The 23,879-nt window shown below is 35.5% G+C and overlaps 1 protein-coding gene across 5 annotated transcripts in view; it reads left to right on the top strand.

Moving 5' to 3' along the window:
• Positions 1-23,879, top strand: part of LOC145666399 (von Willebrand factor A domain-containing protein 5A-like) — a 186,453-nt gene that overhangs the window by 65,469 nt on the left and 97,105 nt on the right. For 4 of the 5 annotated variants that reach the window (XM_081733605.1, XM_081733604.1, XM_081733602.1 and 1 more), the window contains exons 11-12: positions 1,487-1,650; positions 7,741-7,850. In XM_081733605.1, coding sequence (XP_081589731.1) covers positions 1,487-1,650; positions 7,741-7,850 — 274 coding nt within the window. Of the gene's footprint in view, positions 1-1,486; positions 1,651-7,740; positions 7,851-14,643; positions 14,778-23,879 lie in introns of those variants that run through there. The other variant, XM_081733606.1, reaches the window with a different exon arrangement.

The following is a 23,879-nucleotide window of genomic DNA, read 5'->3' as shown; positions in this document are numbered from 1 at the left end:
CGGAACCATTAAAGAAAGTTAACAGCTGTACTGTACAACACTTTTTATTACATTTTCCTAATAAGAATTTAATATTTAAATTTACGACAACGTTATAAACAGATAGGAGAGAGAGGTAAGATAGCAGGAGAATCAGTGTCAGGAGCCCTCAGCCTGGATGCACAAACAACAAAATTTGTCATAATAGTCTGGTAACTGTAGAAGTGGCACTAGATAACTTGTAGAATTGTTCTTACAAATAACTGTGTACTACAATTTGTAAAAAGAAAATTTGACAGTTTTAGAATTCTGTTTTTTTATCAATTATTTCCGATTTGGAGATATCGCTTTCTGGTAACTTTTGGGAGCCCTTTATCCTGTTTTTCTTTCCTTGAATAAATAAACTTCAGGCGAGCTATTCCTTTATATAATTCAAGGACACTAGAAAATTTTTAAATATTTTATTGTATTCATTTATCACGCCACTCACACCATTTATCATGATTATGAGAGAAAGAATTTGAGTATTAACTGTATTTCTTGTATTTTCCTACTTATTTGTGGGGAAAGGAGTAAATTTTATACTTAATATTTTAGGTTATTCACTCCGCGCTGTATTTTCATATTCCCATAGCTCGTTTGACTAAAACTAGTTTGTGGAAGAATTTTGTTGTGTGTGTGTGTTCAATCCTTTTCCTTAAGATTTGATTTTTTTTTTTTTTGTTTGTTTGTTTGTTAATTATAGGTTCCAAGTCGGTAAAAAAGAACTATAAAGAAAATGGCTAATTCAGTTTAAAATTATTTACAAAATAGTCCTAACAATGAAAATTCATTGTGATATTACGGGACGTTCTGGGTTTTCTGCTATCTATCCCAGTGTCCTGAAAACATTTTTCGGGACTTCTAGATGTCCCGGTTTTTAAAAATAGTTATTTTGCTTGTAAATTTCCACTTTTCTTGTTGTTCTGTTTCCCGTTGCTACATGTTTCAGTGTAAAATGGCAAAGATGCTATATCTGAAACACCATTCTTACAAATAAATAAGTCTTAGAAATATATTTAAATCCAAGACTTGGTTTTAGTTTGCACAACAAAATTACATCCTCCTTCCTGCTCTTCAGAGGGTTCCAGGTATGTATGTTGAATGGTTTGAAATCGTAACCCTACTTTCAAAGCAAAATATCCAATCATTTTGATTTTTTCACCGACTCAGCTTTATTTTGGCTGAAACTTCTGTCTGACCAACTTGATGTATGCAACGAAATTAGAAGGTAGTTCCAAGTAGAATAGTTATCATTGATCGAAGTTCACGTTTAGTTGAGTTTCGATTGATTTCCAGAGGTGTTCCGGTTAGTCAATGAGGTATCCCTGTTTTTCAATTTTGGAATTTGATAAGGTTACACATGAGTTTCTTACTGCTTTGTACTATAGATTACCGAAGCTAAACAGTACGTTATGTTTATTAATTATCTGTTGTTTCTGATACTTGCTTGTATTTCCCGTTGTAGATTCCTCCTGTATTTAATGGTTCAAGAACCCTAGTATACTGTATTTTTGAGCAGAAGACTATTCCTAAACAAGTTAAGTTGACAGCTGAATCTCCAGATGGCCCTCTTTCTGTTACTCTGGAAATAACAGATGAAGAAATTTATCAGGGTAACATCATTCACAGGTAACTATTAGAACGAAAAGCATAGCGAATCTGCTGGTTAATGATATTAATGATAATTGACGTTAAGTTCCATTAATGAATGTTTAAGTTGATGGCAATCCTCTTTAGTTAATGTACACTCATGTCCAAATGATTGTCGCATATCTACAACTGTCTTCTTGTAAGAATATAATTTTCTAGTGATTTTGCAGGGTAATTTTAATACTGATACTATGTGTATAATCGGGAAATGTATATTTGTGGTAAATTTCATAGGAAAAGAATTATAAATACGAAAATTAGAATGAGTAAAATAAAATGTTGCTAAATGGACAGGAAAATTTTATTTTCGTTTTATCATTCTTATTTACTGCTCTTTTGACATGAAATTTGCCACATACATGTCTTTGCCGATTATACACTTACTAGCATTATAAGAAATACCGGACAAATTCGTTATCCAATTATATTCCTACAACAACATACTTATAGACATGCGATAATAATTTTGGACATGAGGGTACATTCAAACATTATATCCGTGTAATATATATATATATATATATATATATATATATATATATATAATATTATGCATGTGGTTTGTATTCATAAACTAATACGTGCTTTTATTTAGTAAACACTGTTTCTTCCTACAACTATTATAAAAATTAACAACAAAAATTATTGTTGTTAAATTAAGTAACAAAGAAATACCAGCGCCATTGCCGTTTCAAGAAGATGTCAAACTTTATGTAACATTCTAATTAAGTTTTTGGTTAGTTACTTTTGCTTTTTTTTTTTTTATACTTAGTTTTAAAAGTTTCAACCTAACCCAAGCTTTTTAACTTGCTTTAAACTTCAAGCATTTTACCTACTTGATGTACTTATAGTTCTGTTAAAAACGTAACATCTTTTTTAGTTTGCTGGGAGCTTTAAAAAAATTTTAAGCTGCAACTACTTAGCGTGCTTAAAGCTCTGCTTTTTCTTCGCCCGCTTAGCATTGAACATAAAAAATTTAAACACCTTTTTTTAAGCTTGCTTAAAGGTTTGTAAAAAACAAAAGAAACTGACTAAACCATAGTACACCTATTTTTAGCCAAACTATTTAAAAAAAACTATATATTACATGTTAAACCACACTTTGAGTAATTTTTTTTTTTAACATTTGTATGTAACAAAAAATTATGATGAAAAATTTATTAAAATTAAATTTTAAGGTGTAAATTGCTTAACCCATTACATTAAAGTAATTTTACAAATTATATATATATACACCAGGCAACCAAGGAAGTTCGTGCGGTTTTTACACTTGCCGCTGTTTTTCGTGGGGTAGTAATCATTTCTGCCGCCAGGGGTACCTGTATGTGACAGTTTCTGAAAGCTGAGTCATTGGCACGTCGGCTAACGTAGATAACAGGTCGCATTCGACAGTTGTAGATCAAGTATTCACAGTGAATCATGTCTGGGTCGAACGCAGTAATCAGGGCTTGTTTACTGTATGAGTTCAAGTTGGGCACAAAAGGTGCGGAAGCAGCAAGAAAGATATGTAGAGCGTTTGGAGAAGGTACAATTAGTGAACGGACAGCTCAAAAGTGGTTTGACCTTTTCGACCGGCGATGAGACACTTGAAGACAAACCTCGATCGGGTAGACCAAAACCTCTCGATTTAGACCAACTCAAGGCAGCAATTGAAGAGGATTTAAGTCACTTATCAAGAACTCGCTCAACGATTTGGGGTAAGCGATGAAACCATTCGTGTGCACTTGCATGAGCTTGGAAAATCGTGGAAACTGGGTAAGTGGTCCCTCACGTGCTGACTGCTGCGAACTGTCTTCAACGACTGAACATTTGCTCTTCCTTGCTGACTAGGAACAACAACTGTTCAATTTTGGACCGCATTTTTGCGTGTGATGAGAAGTGGGTAGTGTACGATAAAAAAAAAACCGCTCATACCATTGGCTATCGTCAAATGGACTCCGTGCCTTTCAAGTACAAAACCTGCTCTTCATCAGCGGAAGGTGATGCTGTGTGTATGGTAGACTACTGCTGGGATTATGAGTTCTTGGAAAGTGGTAAAACCATAACCAAAGAGGTGTACTCAGCACAATTGCAAAGGGTAGCCGAACAGCTTGCAAAAAAAAAAAAAAAAAAAAAAAAAAAAAAAAAAAAAAAAAAACCTGCACTAGTGAATAGGAAGGGTGTTCGTGTCCACCAGGACAACGCTAGACCTCATACAGCAAAGATGACCCTGGAGATGATTTCTTCTCTCGGCTGGGAACTTCTGCCACATCCAGTGTATTCACCAGACATTGCTCCATCAGACTACTTTTTTGTATATTTACAACTATATGCGCAATCGACAATTCAGAACTCGAGAAGAGATTGAAAACGCGGTGGTGCAATTTTTGAGTCCCTACACAAAGATTTCTTCAAAAATGGCATCTACAAGCTTGTAAAAGGATGGTGGATATTTTGCGGAATAAATATAAGGTAAACTTTTTTTTTTTTTACCTTTTCTTCTGTACTGAAACCGCACGAACTTTCTTGGTTACGTGGTGTATATATATATATATAATATGCATGCCTGAAAATAGTGAAAACAACACAAACTAACAACAAAATAAAATAAACATATTTTCTTTGTAAAATCTAACAACTCGTACCAAGATGTAAAAAATAAAAACAGGTTTTCCTATTTTTGAAAATCGTGCTAAAAACTAAATAGTAAAAAAGTCGTATTATAAAGTAAAAAATTCTGTTTTTAAGAAAATTAATCTGAAAATTATCTATGCATGACTAAAAAGATGAGCATGAGGAGCACTTTCATATAATTATACTTTATAATATGAGAGCACTCCCTATATTTTTCCTTTTAGTCAGATATAGATTTCTAAAACAATTTTCTTAAAAGCATAATTACTTTTTACTTTTTAGTAGGATTTAATGATTTAGTACTATTTAAGAAAATGTTTTTTCTTTAAAAAAAAAATATTTTATTTATTTATTTTTTTTTTTAGTTTTTGTTGTAAGATGTTTTCAGATTAAATTAGTTCTTGAAATTTATCGTACTTAAACAACCTGAAACGTAGTTGACGAAGATCTTCCGCATGTTATAACGTATGTGCCTACTCCAGAGCATTTTTGGTTGCTTAACGCAGTAGAATATATCAGGGCGCAAAATTTCCGGTCACCATTGGCGACCAGTGTTCAGTAGGAATGGTTTCTGCTTATACTTACAGCGCTGCGCAGTTCGTTTCGCACGAAAGTAATTGTCTCTGAGAAAAAACACGGAATGTGAAGTCTTCATAACGGACATGGAAAGTGAAGTCTTCACAACGTTGTAATTCGCCCCTCCTTTCCCACCTTCAATCGAAAACTTCATTACGAGATTCCCAAATTTGCTTCCAATTGTCACATTTTGTGCAGTACTGCTTCATGTGGGAGAGGCTTCAGCAGTCTCAACAGAGTTAACACTGCTTACAGGAATTCACTAAAGACTGACACACTGGATGATTTGCTGATAATTTCTATCAATAGCTCTTCATTTAAGGAATTTGATTCGAAAACTGCAATCGACAACTGGTACTTCAGTGCAGAGAAAAGAGAGCGGTATATAAACGTGAATTAAGATATTTTTTAACATGTATATGAATTGTCGAATTCAGAATTGATTAATCTGAATCTAATTGTCTGGTTTTGAAACCTTATGCCCTGATGAAATCTCTTTTTTGTCAAACAAAATGCCGTGTGGGAGGAGGGCCTCTCTTAATTTGTACATAAGAGATACTGGCGACCATCATTTTTGGATTGGCGAGTGCGTCTCACTTTGAAATTTTGTGACCTGGAATATATAGTTAGTACAATGTTAATAACTTAACAAAAATATAGAAATATATAAAAGTAACAATGGATCATTTGTATTGTTACCGACCTTACCTCGCTGTGCAAAACTTTATCAGCCTATGATGTCGGCAAAATGAGTAAGATTGCAAGATTGAGGCGAAGGTTGAACCAAGTGAACCATTATGAGTTAAAGAAAAGCAGATAGAGAGAAAGACATTGAGAAGAGAAAATGAAGAAAGAAAAAAAAAAAAAAACAACATCATCATCATCATCATCATCAGTCAGGTGGATACAATGTTTCTAAATACTTGGTCGTCAGTAGTCATGAATTACTCTGAAGCCAACTTACATAGCAATATGGTAAACATACCTGCTTTTGACACTAAAACCCTGGATTTGATTTCCAGTGGGAGTTCATGTGAATCAGATCTCATTGTGTGCTGTAGCTCGACACATCTTATAGCCTTCCGTACTGAAACGGAACGTTCAGCTCTAGCAACTACCATCAAATTTTGTCTCGTAGTCCTTGAATGTAAATGTGAACATAAGTAAAAAATTAATTATGGAGCATTAGTAGACGCAGTGATAATTGAAACACGAAAGACTGCACTGTACAAGCGAACACTTGACCAGTGCGTAACCATGGCTTCTCAACAGTAATTTCTGATTACAAACTGTTAACACTATTACTTTTTGTTAAGGATAAATTGAACTGATATTACCTTTATTGAACAGAAGTGTTTGTCATGGACTGCTCGTTGACCTATGAGAGATCTTAGTTCCATCCCTAGTATACAAAAGGTTGTTCAATTTACATCGGAACGACTTAGGGATGCAATTGCAATCTGGGAAATGATTCTAGAACGACGCGTCTGCTGTCTTGTTTATTTGTTCGTTGAAGTTTAGCTTCTCTTTCTAGCACCAAGGCTATACGATGCGTGGACCTATAGCTGGATGGAATCAGAGCTCGGAATCACCAAAGCCTTCTGCGTACCGTGCGCTAACCACTAGACCTGATATGAGGGCGACGAGTATGTATCGTGAGCAGTAGTGTGTATAATGTTATAGGTAGGCCAGTGTCGTCAAATGGTGCTTAATTGAAATTTCTGCTGGGAAGGATATGTCGTCCCTTTTTCATGCTAGTTTTTCCTATATATTCATAGTGAAACAGTTAAGAGAATCGGTTCGCACTTGGGGTGACTGCTTCAAAAGCTGTTGTGGTTCGTTACACTAGTAGCCCGTGGCAAGTCACCCACGGAAAGCACCAAAAAGAGAGCTCCAAAGAAAGTGATATCTGAAGTCCTCCAGGAGATTTACCGATTGGCATGCCAAGAAAATCCAAGAAAAATTAAATTTGGCACCTTCAACTCTGAACAGACATTTTTAAGTGCTTCTGGCTGAGGTGCATGTATAAGCCTATGTACATCACCCAATCCCACGCTACATTGCAATACGAAAAGCGAACTGTTAGAAACTATGAAAAGTACCTGTCGTATAATCTAAAGGGAGACAGTCGTTGCAGTGGATGAATCACACATCTATCTCTGTTGTAAAATTCAATAAATTTATGCAGGGTTGGCCTGCTGAAAAGACCTCCCCAATATCGGAGTCTGCGTACCCTGCGTGGTCTTTTAAATCTTTCAGGGAGAAATGAGACCTAATTCCCTTAGCCTGCTTCAAGTTTGCTACAATAGAAATTTCATTGTCTGCAGAGCTGGGGATTACAGTAGAATATAATCGGTTGCGGCGGTGAAGTTTCTGATAAAGTGAGTAGCCGTAAAATCGGTCTGATATAAAATGCGAATAACCAACCGTACGTGTGTTTCGTATCGGATGTTAACACACACATATAGTATTGGTGCTGAAAAAGAAAGTGAAGCACCAATCAACTACGCTCTTGGATCTAGGTTAGTGGAAGATTTTTCGCAAGCAAGTTAGGTAATGATAAACCTTAAAAGCGCCTTCCTGGCGGTGGGCTATGTTCCTACTAAAGTCTATGACGGTCAGACGACTTGTAGTTTGTGCTTGTGGTTGGTTTTCCAATTTGCTACCTCTTAATTCAAATAATTTCCTAATTAACAGTACAGAAAATTTTGTGCTATTTTCAGGATTCAAACTCAGAACCATGCAAGCTAATGTTCGACTATACAAGAGCACCGTTTAACTACCATTAAAGCACCTTGTTGTTTGTATGCTAGTTGTTTTTGATGCAGATTGATATTATATTTGAGTTTCTTATTCCTTTATTTTAAAATTTGTTTCCAGATTGGCTGCTAGGAAATTGGTCGAGGATTTGGAGAGTGGTGCAAGTTGGTTGATGGACTCTCAAACTTCTGAAATCAAGAAAGAAGTTATTAATATTGGCTGCAAGTACGGTAGGTGGTAGTTTCAAGGTCTTTTCTCATATTGGTTCTTTTTCCATATTTATCACCTATAGGGAAGAATGTATAGACGCTTTTCCGAATTTATAGTTATCTGAAACCGGGATGCTTTATCTTCGTTACTATTTAATTTTGCTTCATTATTCATGATGTGGGAAGGAAAACAAAAACTCTGCTGAGATCTAACATTGAGTAGTTTTAAACAGTTGGTAGTTTAACGATGCATATTAGAAGTTTGTCAGTGTAAGCATATAAGAATATGTAGATATCTTATGTACATATGTGCTAGGATTAATCTGTAGACCGTGTAAAAATCTGTTTTCCGAACATAATACGTTTAGTCCAACGACGCTTAAATAAGTTGTGTGCATAGAGCACATAGTTAAATTTACAAATCCACTTAACTTATGACAGGTAATCAAACTTGAAGAACAAGCATTATTTGTAACAAAAACTAATTTTGTAGTGTATAATGCTATAGCTGGTAACTTGACAACTTTTCACTGTTGTCTTCTACGTATCTTTTAATAAGAACGGTAGGAAACCTTAGGTTGCACGAATGAGTAGAGAAGCTCTTACTTTTGTGAAATAATTTAGCTTCAAAACGGAATCCTTGTACTTGACCAGCTGTATTTTCGTTAATTCGGTTTTCATCATATCATGACCATAAATATGACACTCATCATGGAACTGTACATATGATCATCAAAATAATGAAAACACATGTAGTTCACAATACGTAAGATGTGTGAAGTGGTAATACTGAAAATCTATGTCCATCGCGTGGCCGTTGTTAGTGTGTTAAGTATAGTACGTCAGATGAGATTTACAAGTTTGAGAGAAGCAAAACGATAGGTGCGCAGTTTGTTGACACGAGTATGTCTGTCTCCAGGGTGTTAGGAATGTCGCGAGAAACAATGTCCAAGATTGATGATAGCCTGCAGGACGTGTGGCAAACAACATAGGCGGAGAATAATGGTGAACGGAAGAGAAGCCTCAGCGAGAGGATTGTCATCAAGGGTCATAGTGAATGCGTTAGAAGTGACTTCGGAACTCAATCAACAGTTGGACACAGCCTATTGCGACAATCACAATCTGACACGAGTTGCATAACCTAGACAACCGCGATCGGTACAATTTAAAACAGCTGATCATTACCAAAAACGCTTTAGCGCGAAGAAAATAATGTTGAGAACATGCAAAGTGATGATTAGAAATGTATAATATTGTTCGGTTAACCTGTTCATACATCACCGATTCACAAATAAGCTTCTTCTCTGAACTGTCTCCTCCCTAGGGGGCCGCGGTTGCTCAGTATTAGAGCGTTCACTTCTGGTGTCTGGGGTCCCGAGTTCGATCCCAGCTCCCGCCAAGTGAACTTTGTGGTGGACAAACACTGTGTGTTTGGGTTTCCTCGGAGTTTTCCCGTTTTCTCCCACTTTCTTCATTCCACCATTTCGCCTAGCCGGCATAAACGTGGGACGTAAAACTCAAAGATTTCACTTCATTTTGTCTCCTCCCTGTCGTGAAACATGGCGCTGGCTCTGGGATGCTGTGGGACACAATTTCCTGATACTCCGTGGATTGTGTGATTACACTCACAGGGCATATTCCTACTAATTATTGTGTGGACAACTGAGATGACTACATATATTCATCCTTTGGTCCAGATATTGTTTCTGGCCAATGACACAATTTTCCAGCTCTATCCTGGAGGTGAAGCATGATTTCATGAATATCTGATTAATTACAACACTTCCCCTCTCTCACCAAATAGGGAGTACGGTGGCTCAGTGGTAGAGCGCTTACCTATGGTGGATCCCTGTTCGATCTCCGGACAAGTAAGTTTGTTGTGGACAACATCGTGTCCATTGAGTTTTCTCGGGAAACTCCAGTTTCCTTCCACTTTCATTCCACTGATTCTTTTATCATTCATTTGCCTTAATCATACCCTCCCCTTAGCCTAAAAGGGCATAACACAGGACGTTAAACTGAAAGATTTCATAAGGCTCGCCAAAGGCTCACACGTCAGCATTGAACATCTATGGTCAGTTCTGGAGCGTAGACTCCTTAGCAGATAATCTAGTTCCATCCTTACTGACGAAAATAAGGTTACATTATATGATAAATAGTATAGTATTTCTCTGGAAACCATTAACAACTTCATTCTATGATCATCTTCGCTGTGAGGGGTATCAGATTCTATTCCCGGGGTGAACATATTGTCAAATAGATGTAACAACGTTTTCAGGCCACTCATCCTGAGAGATTTTTCGTCATTCACACTCGACAAATGCCAAGTTGATACCTAACATGCAGATCCCAGGCCGGACGTCGTCCTCCGTACGTAACTGAGTCGAGGCCGTAGATGCCAGTAACACCCAGAAATATGTATAAATAAAATAAATTAATTCATTGTACAACAAATTAGATCTGTTAACGATGGTTCCATGCCGTATTAATCAAATAAGTTGCTTTTTCTTTAGATGTTTCATTATTTTGATAACCATCTGTATGTAGCTCTGATGACTAAAGCTTGGTGTACGCCAGGAGCAGGAAATGTCAAACTAAGAATAGTTTACGCTGAGTCTTGTTCCAAATTATTGGGCACCTGCCTCTTTAAAAAAGTCTCATTGCCCTATTCGGAAGCGAAAGTCAGTCAAATAAATGCAAATGTTCTTTGCTTGTAAATAAAGATCTGAAATAGTCAAAAGACTAGGTTGTCCTACCCATTATTGTGAAAATACAAGGATGAGTCATGAGTAGTGTATTCTGCTAATCACCTTACCTGTATTTATTACAGTACAATGAAAGCAGACTAAAATTCGAAGTACAGTTCCCCGTGTTGGACTGTCTGCAGCCACCTTCCTACCAGTTCCTAGATTCCGCGTCGATACAATGCCTTGTCTCTAGAGGCATAGAAGTCAGTCATTCCAGTTTCCACCTCCTGCTAATCGGTGAAGTATCGCAATTTTAAGAAGTGCGCCATGGTCTGAAACAGGTAGTAATCCGAAGGGGCAAGACCAGGACTATATGCCACATGTGGCGTCATTGCTGCAGTAAGACGCACATTCGGTTCACCAGTGCAGGATAATTTTGGCATAGTACAGCATATATCAACTGTTCGGAATAAAGGTTATTATTGATGGTACGATCGTTAGAAACTACCTTGAAGTGAATCAGCCTCTCGTAGTACTACCAGTCATAAAGCATCACTTTATGCTTGAAACGGCTTTCTTTGACGACCGGTTCTGGAAATTGGCTTGCTCAACCACACTTGTTGCACATTCGGATTTTTGAAAAAATGCATGCTTTTTGTCATGTGACAATCAGTTTCAAGAAACCCACATTGTGCGACTTTTGTAGCAGTTGTCGGTACACATTCTCTCTCTCTCTCTCTCTCTCTCTTTCTCCCCCCCCCCTCTGGGCCCGAGCTAGGAATAACTCATGTGACTCAATGCGGCAGCTGCTGGTCGTTTTTACCCAATTCACGGAGGTGACACACATTATAGTGAACTGAACATACCGATTTGGCGTGACAATTGTCATGTGTTGGTGAATAGATTTTCCTCAATAGTGTGTCGTATTACCTCAGAATCGGTTATCCTGAGACGGCTGGAACTTGGTTGATCTTCGACATCTTTACAACTTGCAAGAAATTTCTGGAACCGAGTTGTTGTGGTGTGATTAGCTGCAATTTCTTTCGCATGACAAATGTTATTACAGAATTCGAACTCTTTAGCAACAGATCACGTATCAGACGTTGTTGTTGAGGACTGATCGTCACTGACACTAAAAACTGACTGAAGATTTTAACGGAATGGCGAGCTCCGTATTAAATAGTCCGCTGCCCAAACTAACTCTTGGGCTAGTTGGACATTTTACTTACAGTTGATCACTGCGTTATACACACACCTACTGTTGAGGCTGTGGAAATATATTTCAAGACTTGTGACTCACTTTTGAAGAATCTCTGAAAGAGAAACGTAGTATTGCGGATTTTAAACAATATTAAATACCAGAAGTGGAAACTGCACTCATGGAACAAACGGCAAGTAATAGTAATAATAATAGTAACAAATTTAAATAGCTATTAATGTAGTCATAACAGTAATAACAAAGTTCACGAGGAAATGTATTCAGTGGCGGGAAACTCTTATTACATCGACTAATTTTATAGATCGGTTAACCCTGCGAAATATTTGTCATTGACTAGTATCAACGAAATTTGGTGAAATACAGGGAAGCATTCCGTGTTGTTACACTGAATGGGTGCGAAAGTAGCTGCTAAGACATACTTATGATTTTTTTGAAAACAAAGCATAAATTCTATATAATGCAAGCCTGACGGCCGAACATTTGAATACTCACAGAACTGCACAATATGTACCTTTCACCAAATATAGTACGGATAATAAGGCCGAGAATTCTGAAACGAGCGGGAACATTTTTCGCATGAGAAATAGACTTGAAATGCATAGTTTTTGTTTGGAAGCCTTTTGGAGATCGCTGGAAGAAAAAATTGAAGGAAATACACGTTCTATTTAAGGTAAGTATTAATAATTGACTGGATTGAGTTGGCACAAACAGCCAGTGGAAGACTGTGATATCTATGACTGTAGCTGTAACTTGAATCACGAAATCGCATAGGCTTCAAAATAATTTATGGGAAAAAAAAAGTTTTGAATGTTTAAATATCTGCAATATCCATAATAATTGAATCTTGTCATTGTGAACAGATGATGTGTGTAACATATTTTAAATGAAATCTATCCTCTTTTTAACAATGACCGGTTCAGTTACCGTACTTGTCGCTGTATAAGACTCACCCTCTTTTTCTTTATTCAATTTTCAGGGGAAGAAATACTTTTCATTCCGAAAATGAATAACCTCTTTAATTAATATACTATTCTATTTTTTTTCTGATACATTATACAATCAATTAGTATTATTATTCTTGTCACACATTGACATAAAGTATAATCACACTGTAATATAAGTCACGAATAGTTACTCAGTCTGATTTCTTTATCTTCGTTCAGGTATATTACCATTTCTTTAAACATTTACTGCTTGACTTGTTAATTACTGTTAACTTTTATTGCATAATATTATTGTTATTATAAAATGATACTTCAGTAACTAAATGTAGAATAGCAAGTGTATCTGGGAATGTTGATAACGCATGCACGTCTAGAGAAAGTACAGAATACACACTAAAATTTAACTACAGCGATTGTGTCCAGACAGCATGTACTGAGCTACTGAACTGTACGTAGTTAGAGAAGGCCTGAAACAACTCAGAATAATAAGCTAAACTTATTAAACAAATAAAAATCTGTAAAATTATCAAAATGCGTTGTATATGCTGACAAATACGGTATGCATTAATTTCCTGTGTTCTGAGACTTAGATTATAGGCAACATTCCTCGCATAAACTCTAGTAAAGTCAGTTATTCTTCATGTATCATATATCCAATGTGTGAGGAAGTTATTTGTAAGAATAAGGTCTTAGTTGATATGAACTTCCTAGTTTTACAGTTAAAAAATTGCAGCTATTTCTTAGGAATAACAGTGGGTTGGAGCACATGTTTCCAGGCATAGACTGTTGTCAAAGGAAGGATAAAATGGACTCTAAAAGAATGAAAATACCTGCTAGCACATGACTGCTAGTTGCAGTGAATTGCAGTTTTCTGTTCTGAATTACAAGTAGTCATATGGTAGAAATTGCCTCCATTCTTTACGTTGTTACCCTGCTTTCCCCTTAAGAATACTTTCTTACCCGTTATCTTAGTAGCTAACACGCTTTTAGTGCATGGGGTCCTGGGTTCAATTCCCGGTGGTAGATACGTGAAATTTTTAGCGATTTATGGTTGTTCGGATTACACTTTTAAACTGTAAGTTCATCCAACCAACTCTGTAAGAATATTCTATGGCTTCGAACGAAGTATTGTATTTTTCTACAATGCTTTTATTATGTTAGTTTTGTGTGTGTTGGTTTAGTCAAATCTTGCAACTAAATTTCACTGACTTTCATATTAACTAGAGTTTGGAATTTTGTATAGATACGTAAACCTGATGACCACACAATATTCTTAATATTTTTTGCTCTATCTTAGTGTTTTACTTTACAATTAAGTGTACAAATGTATTTATCAAGGTAGATTGCGTATATGCGTAGGCAACGTCAGTTAAGTATTACTTCAATATATGGCAGAATGGTTGTGCTAATTGGAGACTTCTATGTAGCTCCTCTAACAGAACGGTTTGGAACTATTGCTTCCCGTAAATAATGTTCTAGTTGTTCGAATAAAACGTTCGTGCGACTGTATGCCCCATCAAATTTCCTGATCGACTTCGTATATCCTTTAGCAAAAGTTTTGAACGAAGTGTTTGTCTTTCAAACCCATCGCAGATACATACATATTGGTGATATCCATAGGGAACCATGGAGCCACTTTGTTTCTATTATCGACCATCACAAGTCTATTTTCGGACTATGATAGACGCACCGCATCAAGCACGGGAGTCAGTGAGTATAATGGATTAGCGAACCTACACTAATATTCATAAAAACTTAGTTCTCATCCTGAGAAAGAGGACTCAATGTTTAGGTTCAAGGCTCGTAGTATTTATTTTTTTTTAACTGTTATTGTTCGTACTATTGTGCAAAATACTGGTCTCCCTACAAGATACGGGATTTTTAAAACACCTTGAAATACACCAACAGGATCTTCATTTTCCCATTTCTTATTTATATTAAATCTGTTTACTCCATTATTCCAGTTCATACGAAACAATGAATAATTTTGAGAATGGAAATGTTCTACAGCGAATTGATAGCACAATTTGTGTATCATCGGAAATCTTATGTTTCGGGGACGTTTGTATAAATACTATTGTATACCATCCCATCGTCTGCACAGGAAAAGGAAGGAACAAGCTACAACAAATTGTCTGCGGATGCGTAATGGAAGCATAGAAGTTTTGGATTACAAGAACATGATTGTGGTATGTCTGAGTAAAGGAAAATGCTTCAAGAATATAAATTATGAAATTACTGAGAAAAGGTAGGTTTTCTTTTTGTATGTATGTGCTTATGTGCGTGGGTTAGACCATTGTCTTATTCTTTGTTTAAATAGTTTCTGCACTCTTTGCTGGGATATTTCACACCATAGATGCTTAGGATTTTTATAAAATATGTCTTGTATCTTTATGTATAGCATATTTTCTCTTCCTTTCTACTTTTGTTTCTGTGTAGCTGCTTTCATTATGGTTGCAAAAGCTATACGAGAAAAGAATCTCGACTTGATATTCTTAGTTATCAGTGTTGCTTTAATGAGGAAAATTGAAAATTACTTAATGTCATTTTTAACAGTTGGCTTTGCTTTTTATGAATAGTCTTGGTGGCGAATAACTAATCTTATATTTAAAACATGAGCAGATCATTTCTTTACAGTCTTCAATAATTACAATCTCATTACATTGTATGAATAGTTCAAGTAATTACTCAATATTATAGGAGTTCATCGAAAGGAAGTTCCAAATAAAATAAATTCTTACCTTGGAATTCAGGAGATGAAAATAACTAATAGTATAGCTATAATAAAAGTACTATATATGTACAGTATATATAATATATCCCTAAAACTCTCCAAAATAGTCTCCTGCGGCGTATAACCAGGTACATTAATGCGTGTAATCACGCTGTTACATATTCTTCTTCGTGACAGTTTCCCACGCATTAGTTGCTTCACTTTCGTAATGAAATCGTAGTCGTAAGGACTAAATTCGAGTGAATAGGGAAGGTGTTTCTAACACTATTCCAATTTATTGACCTCTATCGTGAAGCATAGCCGGAAGCATACTGCCATTTGCTTACTCTGGTATCTCAGTACCCCTACACAGACAGTGATGTTAGGAGGCATCTTCCTATGGCTTTGAAGCGTATATAGTGTATTTGCATTGTTCTCTTTCTGTCGGGTGTAGCGCAGTTGCCATAATTTATAAAATGAGCCACGTAGAAGTTTCCACTAGTTTTTTTTTTTTATATAGTTTTATTTTGTATCGCAAACTGCGATTCGATACCGCTTTAAAAACACTGATATATAATATTTATTTATTTATTTATTTATTTATTTTAATCGGTATACGCCTAACGAAATGATACGTGAACATACACACAGTATTAACACTATCATCTGTTGAGGAGTTTTCGAAGTGTAACTCCAAAGAATATCATCAGATCCTGATAAAATTTATATGAAACCTCCAAAAAACACTCTGTGAAACCATAAAAAGAATAATCAAAATCGGTACATCTATGTTGAACATGCATACAATGAAGTCTGTTAATTACGATATTAACAGTGTCCGCCGTTGAAGAGTTGCGTGGTCTGGCCACGAAGACTATCATCAGATTCTAATGTAATTTATATGAAACTACCCGAAATCATACTGTTTCAAACAAAAAGCCAATGAACAAAATTGGTGCACCTATATTGAACTTGTTTATTTATCGACACAACAGGCATTACTACCCAATTACAGTGTCTACATATAATACAGAATTTTAAATTATAATAATACTAAGACTTGAATTAAAATAATAGTTTCCTTTATTTATTTTACAAAATATGCAGTATTACTCTTTTGAACAACTTTTCAGAACTATTAAATATATCTACATCTTTACAATCCTTACTGATTTTATTGTATGTATCACAAATTCTCCATGTAGGTGACATATGCAATGCATTTGTACGTGCCTTCATGCAGAAGAACAGGCCACTGTTCCCCTTGCGTGTTTTGAGGGTTGGAACCTGGATCATTATCTTTGCAATTATGTCTGTACAATCTATTTTGTTGTGCAAAAGTCTGTGTAAGAAAAAGAGGTTATTCAACGTCCGACTTTGTTCAAGTGTCTGAAGTGTAAAGTTTCCATGTAAATTATCATATGGTTCATATTTTGGATAAAATTGTGTCCTTTTGTATATGAGAAAACATGTGAATTTACTTTGTATCTGCTCAATTTTTTGACTACGTGTTTTCACGGAAGTGTTCCAAATAAGTGAGGCATGTTCAAGTTTAGATCTTACGTAAGAAAAGTAAAGCGTTTTCAAAGACTTATCAGAACAACCAAAGAATTTACTAATGTTAAGAAAACCAAGATTTTTATATGCATCCGTGGTAATATTTGCCACATGATGTGAAAAGGTTAATTTTTTGTCAAATATCACCTAAATCTTTAATTGTATCTAATTTTTCTAAACTTATTCCATTAATCGTGTAAGTAGAATCATAAGTTTTCTTAAGTCTGCCGTATGTCATGGTTTTACACTTATTAATATTTACTGTAAGTCTATTGCTAGTACAAAATTTTAGTATATTAGTCAGATCTTGTTGCAAAAGTAGTCATCTATACATTTTACATCTATAAATATTTTTCAAATAATCTTCCAACAGTATTTTATGAGATTTTTAAATATAACGTGGCAGATCATTAATACATAATAAAAACAAGAGGCCCAAAATTAGACTCCTGAGGAACTCCAGAATTTACATGAAAGCTTTTGGTTTTATATTCTTTATATACAAAACGAATTGTTTACGTTCACGTAAGTAAGATAAGTATCAAATGTTTTATTCAATTCCGTATATATAACGTCTACTTGTCCATTATTATCCAAGGAGGAAGTTATGAAATCTGAAATTATAGTTAAGTTAGTCACCGTGGATCCTTTCTGCAGAAAGCCATGTTGAAACATTGAAATTGCAGGTTTAACATGATGCATCATCTGATCATAAATGACACTTTCAAATACTTTTGCAATTGTGGGCAATATAGCTATTGATAATTATACGTTATCATGCTTTATTATGGTATGAACACTTCTTAACCGTTGAAGAGTTCCTACTCTAGCTCCGAAGACTATTGTTAGATCCTATGAAGTTTATATTTGACCACTGGGAAGGAATATTAAAAAAAAAAAAAAAAAAAAAAGCACCTACATCAGTTATGCCTAAACAGACACAACGCAACAATTTTTATTTAAGTGTTACACAGAATGCTAACGAAATGGAATGAAAGTAATCTAAGGTTTCGTGTGGTATTCAGTATATAATTAAAGAAATCAGTTCATGTTTAAGTTTGTCAATTTTAAACGTAAAAATAATTATTGGATTCTTATAAACCTAACTGTAAACGTATTAGATTTCAGTGCTTGTAGTACTTTGTTTGACTCCCGGAAGAGATATATAATGTTTCGGTGTGCACGGTGTTGAATTATTGTGATAACAAATCGACCTGTTTGAATAAAATAAAATGTAGCTGTTTGCAGTAAAAAAACTAAGAATATCATCGCATTAAATAACGGTACTCGCATTATTCGCCTCTACCTGTCGTACTATGAAAACCCTCTGTGGAAGCTCCGAAATATTGTTTGCAAGCGATAACGATGTGTTAGTATGCAATTAATTGTGTACACTTAATTTTAATCGATTAATATGTATAGTTAATTACATGTGTAATTAATTCTCATTTATCCCATTCCATAAACCCATTTTTCTTACCTATATTATGACTAGGCTGATAGCATAGGGAAACATAGAAAACAAAGTGCACCCCGTTTGAGATTATTGTAGTTCGCAAAACTGCTTATTCTGACTGAATATATTTGGACGTTTGTACTGAGAATCCATCTTTGAAGAATATGCTATTTGACCGGCTAAATCTCTTGGTTTTTGAACTGAAGTTTATATCATGAATGTATGTATGTTTGCTGATTGATTTAAAGAGACATTCAAGAACTGTGTTGAAATTCATAGGTTTAATTTCAGAATGGGGAAAGTGAGATTTTGGAGAACCTACTTGTTTTTGTTAGTTTCTCTTGAATGGAAAGATGTTCTTTCTTCATTGTGCTTTTCAGTAAGAAAGTTTATTATTATTATTATTATTATTATTATTATTATTATTATTATTATTCATGCTATACTTTCAAGTCAATCTGGTGAAGTATTTACTAAGGAAATTTGAATAAAGTGAAAACTTAATCGCTTAGATCCTTGGTTCGGAATTATTACTTAAGAATTGCGATCGGCTCGGAAAGGAACTTGAATGGTTCAGAGTAAATAATTTCAGAACGACACTGAATGTTAAGGTTTGGAAAGTCATAACTGGAGAGGCTAAACTTTATTTTTCTCCCAAAAAACAGTTCAAAACATGAATGCGAGACCTCGTCAGTCATATAAGTGTGTAAAGTGAAGATTTGTTTGGGTATTTCCATTCACAAAGTATAGTAACACATAAAAACTTGATTTATATATATATCTAATATAAAATAAATAATACACCTAGATAATACAATATCTTCAACAGTATTGAAACCTCTAAAATCTCAAATAGTCAGTTTTGAATAGATGTTGCTTTGCTTTTACCTTGATGTTATTTTTGAGAAATGTATAACATGTTGCAATGGTTGTAGAAGTTTATGTAATATAAAGGGAAACACAAATCATCGCTTTTCAATATGGTGGTCGACTTGACCGTCATCTAAGTCAATACAGATTTGCCGATACACAAGAATTTCACATGGCTTCTTCATACTTATCATACATAATATTGTTGAACTCCTGAACAATCACTTCACGCAGATCTTTCTTACTATCAATAGGATTAGTGTACACTTTGTTTTGACCCCTAAGGAAAAAGTCAGGTGATCTTTCTGGCCACTCCGTGGGCCCTTTTACGGCCAATCCAGCGTTGAGGAAAACCTTCTTGTAAGAACGCCCGAACAATTTTGGCGTGGTGTGGTGGGGCTACATCTTGCTGCCACCACAGATCTTAAAAGTTCTGTCGCCTATGAAGTACCGAGATGAGTTTGTCTCAGTAACTATAGGTAGAGTTCCGTGCTTCCAAGAAAAACAGGCCAGTTAATTCTTCGTACGTCACACCGCCCCACACCACCATTCCGGGGACTGGAAATTGTATTCATTGGTGACACTGGGGTCCTCTGGCTGTCAAAACACACAATTGTCTGTTGACCGATCCCGATGTTTGAAATTTAGGCCTCTCAGTCCACACAATATTCCGGATAAGATGAGGGCTCTTCTGAAACTTAGTCAGCATCAACTCGATAAACTCAACTCTCCTGTCGAAGTCGTCCTTGTTAAGAACATGAATAAACCATGGTTAGTATGGCGTCAGCGTTATATCACTCAAAACTGTACGTAAACTTATCTTTGAAATCCAACGGGCAAACAAACGACGGGATTTGTGAGACGATAATGCAATTCCGCAGTAACACGTGCTTGTTCTCCACAGTTCTAGGTTGACCAGGATGCTTGGGATTCAAAGCACCGGTAGTTTAATCAAACTGCTTGTTTATTTAAGCGATTGTGTCACTGTGAATTGCTGGCGGTCCAAACTATTCCAACATCATACGCTTGACTTCTGATACATTGTTAGTAACAGAGAAAAGGCGCACTTATTTTACACTCTGCTCGATTAACAACTGTCTTCCATCTTACTTGTTAGCTAAACGAGCTGAGGTCATTACATTTATCAACTTATTCAAGAAACTCTTTTGAAATCAGGGACTGCTTTTGTAGTTACTCTGTACTTACCTTTTTATACATTTTGCAACTAGCATTTTTTTCCAATAACTCTTGACAAAGGAAAACCAAACATTAATGTGTAAGAAGTAGCGTTTGTTCATTGTATTGAAGACTGAGTGAAATGACAACAGTTTGTTGATTCTTTTGGCTTTACCCTAGCTACACCCATAGTTATTTCTTACAGCACTGACGTGGCTCCGGTTTTTTTTTTTTTTTTTTTTTTTTTTTTTTTTTTTTTTTTTTTTTTTTTTTAATCAGTTTAGGTATTGCACCTTTATACACAACTTTTGTAGCCATCGGCAATCACACAATTAACAAAATGGGTGAAATTTCTGTGATAATGAGTCGTAACATTCCGTTTGTTACCGTTTGCCTGGGGTGGATATTCTGAGTTGTTGTTGGCCCGCCGTGGGACAACGAAATTACCTTTTGCCACTAATTGTAATCGACAAGTATTATGTGATACTTACCAATGTAGCTACAGGAAAATTCAAATGCAGCCACAGCCATATCAATTGCATAAAATTTTACAAGTTGGGCGTCTCGATGGAGGTGATTTCAATCCACAGAAACTTGCTGCTGAAAACACTGATACTTTAACTCTAACAGGACTGCAGATGTATAATGGTCGATTTCACGGAAGTGAAACATTGCTAGAGATACTTCCTTGCTATGAAGATGTTCTAAATAAAGGTAAGATTAGTAATCGTAGTCATTACTTTTTAAAAAGATATCTCCTGACCAAAATGTTTTCATAACGTACAATAAGCTTAGTAGAGATATTCTATATAATGACTTAACCAGAGGGTTTCTCTTGAGGGAGGTTACGTCGGTAAAAAAAAGTTATTGGTACAGTCCGCAGCAAACACCTGCAACATGAGCATGTAAGTTTATTGTGAAACTATGCCTAACAGCCCAGGGAATAAACATAACGTCTAGGTGGCACGAATCACGCCAGGAGGAACCTCGGCGTTTTCCCCTGGACTCTTATTTTGGAGCAAAAGACTTCGTCGTTTCACAAACTTACATGCTCATGTTGCAGTTTTTTGCTGCGGACTATACAGGCTACGGAAAGAAAGCTTCTCATGTATTGATTCTTGTTTTCAACCTTCTGAAGCTATACGCGTATGAAGTTTTCTTCCCTAAGCTTATTCAGCAATTTTAATTGATGTAACGTTCCTCAAAAGCTCTATATTGCTGGCAGATAATGTACTTCCAAGAACTGCTGCTTAGGAGGTCCTTATAGTTTGGTCTCGTTCTGTAGCAGTCTCCATGATATTTTATAATTAAAGCCGTAAATTAAAATTCGAGGGTATGAAATGATCCGACTGCTTTACCGTGCTGCTCCTTTGAACCCGTACCATTGAGAATCAACTTCGTGCTACCTCTTGAAATTTTTCCGGTGGTTCTTCACTTGCCCTGTTGACATTAGTGTTAGTATACTTGCGCTACAGCTGCTCTCGAATGCTCTACAAGTACTAGTGCAGCAATTTGAACGATCGAGGCACTAGTCCTTCCGGACTCCACGATTTTACGTTGCTCACTCGAATAAATCTTGAAGTTAACTGATAACATGAACGCGCGAACTCCCGCTGCTATCTAAGTCCATTGCTGTGCAATAAAGGGTTGTGCGCTGCGTCATCACGAAACTCACGTGGCAATGAAGTCGAAACCAGTATTCGGAATAGTAATTATAATTCAGTGTTATATTAAATACAATAAGAACATAATCTAATACTACTTTTATTTCGTTTCTCTTTAGTTTGTAGTCTGCTTATTAAAAGTAGTAACTTAAAACTGATGTTACTAGCAACTAGAAAGAATATTGCAGCTAAAAATCGAAAAATAATTTAAATTTTAATGGTTCTTGATAGATTTTTACAGTTTCTCTGTTGAAGACTATATTGTCTAGTTTCTCTAATGGAAGTAAATTCTCTCTTTCTTTCTCTTTTTCTTTCTCTTTTTCTTTCTCTTTCTTTCTCTCTCTTTCTTTTTCTTTCTCTTTCTTTCTCTCTTTCTTTCTCTTTCTCTCTTTCTTTCTCTTTTTCTTTCTCTTTCTTTCTCTTTCTGTCTCTCTCTCTTTCTCTTTCTTTCTCTCTTTCTCTCTCTCTTTCTTTCTCTCTTTCTCTGTCTGTCTTTCTCTCTTTCTCTTTATCTCTTTCTGTCTGTCTTTCTCTTTCTCTTTCTATCTGTCTCTTTCTCTCTCTCTCTTTCTCTCTCTTTCTCTTTCTCTCTCTTTCTCTTTCTGTCTCTCTCTTTCTTTCTCTCTTTCTCTTTCTTTCTCTCTCTTTCTTTCTCTCTCTCTTTCTTTCTCTTTCTGTCTCTCTCTCTTTCTGTCTCTCTCTCTTTCTGTCTCTCTCTCTTTCTGTCTCTCTCTCTCTTTGTCTCTCTCTCTCTTTCTGTCTCTCTCTCTTTCTTTCTCTCTCTCTCTCTTTCTCTGTCTCTCTCTTTCTCTTTCTCTGTCTCTCTCTCTTTCTTTCTCTGTCTCTCTCTCTCTCACTCTTTGTTTGTTTGTTCCCTAATCTTTACACAGATAAAGAAAGTCTAGCATCTTCTCTACCATTTCCACCAAATTTTCATGTTGGTATTTCTTTATAAGGAATCTTTATCTGAGACTGTTCTTATCACCTTCTGATGTTTAATTTATATTATCCATCATATTTTCACTGGTATTCAGTTGCGAAAGACTGTAGACATATTTAATATTCTTGAATGTACATGAAAATGAGGAAGGCAAATTTTGGTAGCGATCTGCATAAACCTGAAAGCAACGTAGTAATGATAGATTTGCACCGAATTCAAATACAGAAATAACGTATATTTGCATTTAATACAATCAATGATATGGATAAGTGGCAATTCATAAAACTATTTTGAATAATTCTAAATTCATTTTCGAAAATATTTAGTAAACTTGATTCGAGATTTAAACATACATGTATGATGTATGTAGTAAAGAATGTATAATAAGATTCGCGCTTTATCTGTAAGAATCCTAAATTATTTTGAAGTACAAAGTTACCTCATATAAAGGTGGCACTGTATATTCATATACTTCAATATCGTATTAGAACCAGAGGAACGTAACTCCAAAAATGCAGTTTTAGTTTTCTTCACGTTTGGACATAATTTTGAAAGCCCCACTTGGTGTAAATGGAACGTAACGCCATCTGTTTTCCTTGTCGATCATCTGTTGTAATGTAGCTCAATTACCATCTTGTTAAAAACACATCTTTCTAAGAAAATATTATTTTTGTCCTCTCGCCTGTAAACCTACAAAAATTGAGTTACGTTCCTCTGGTTCTCATTCGACGATATATACATATATATAATATAGAAATACCATTTATCATGATATGCGCCCGTAACGTTTAAACTAATGAACAAAAAATCAGAAATTTTTTACT

The sequence above is a fragment of the Thermobia domestica genome, chromosome 12, assembly GCF_964235325.1.
Source record: "Thermobia domestica chromosome 12, izTheDome1.hap1.1, whole genome shotgun sequence".
Classification (NCBI taxonomy): Eukaryota; Metazoa; Arthropoda; class Insecta; order Zygentoma; family Lepismatidae; genus Thermobia; species Thermobia domestica.
Note: the sequence above shows the minus strand (reverse complement) of the source record. Positions and strands in the feature narration are given on the sequence as shown.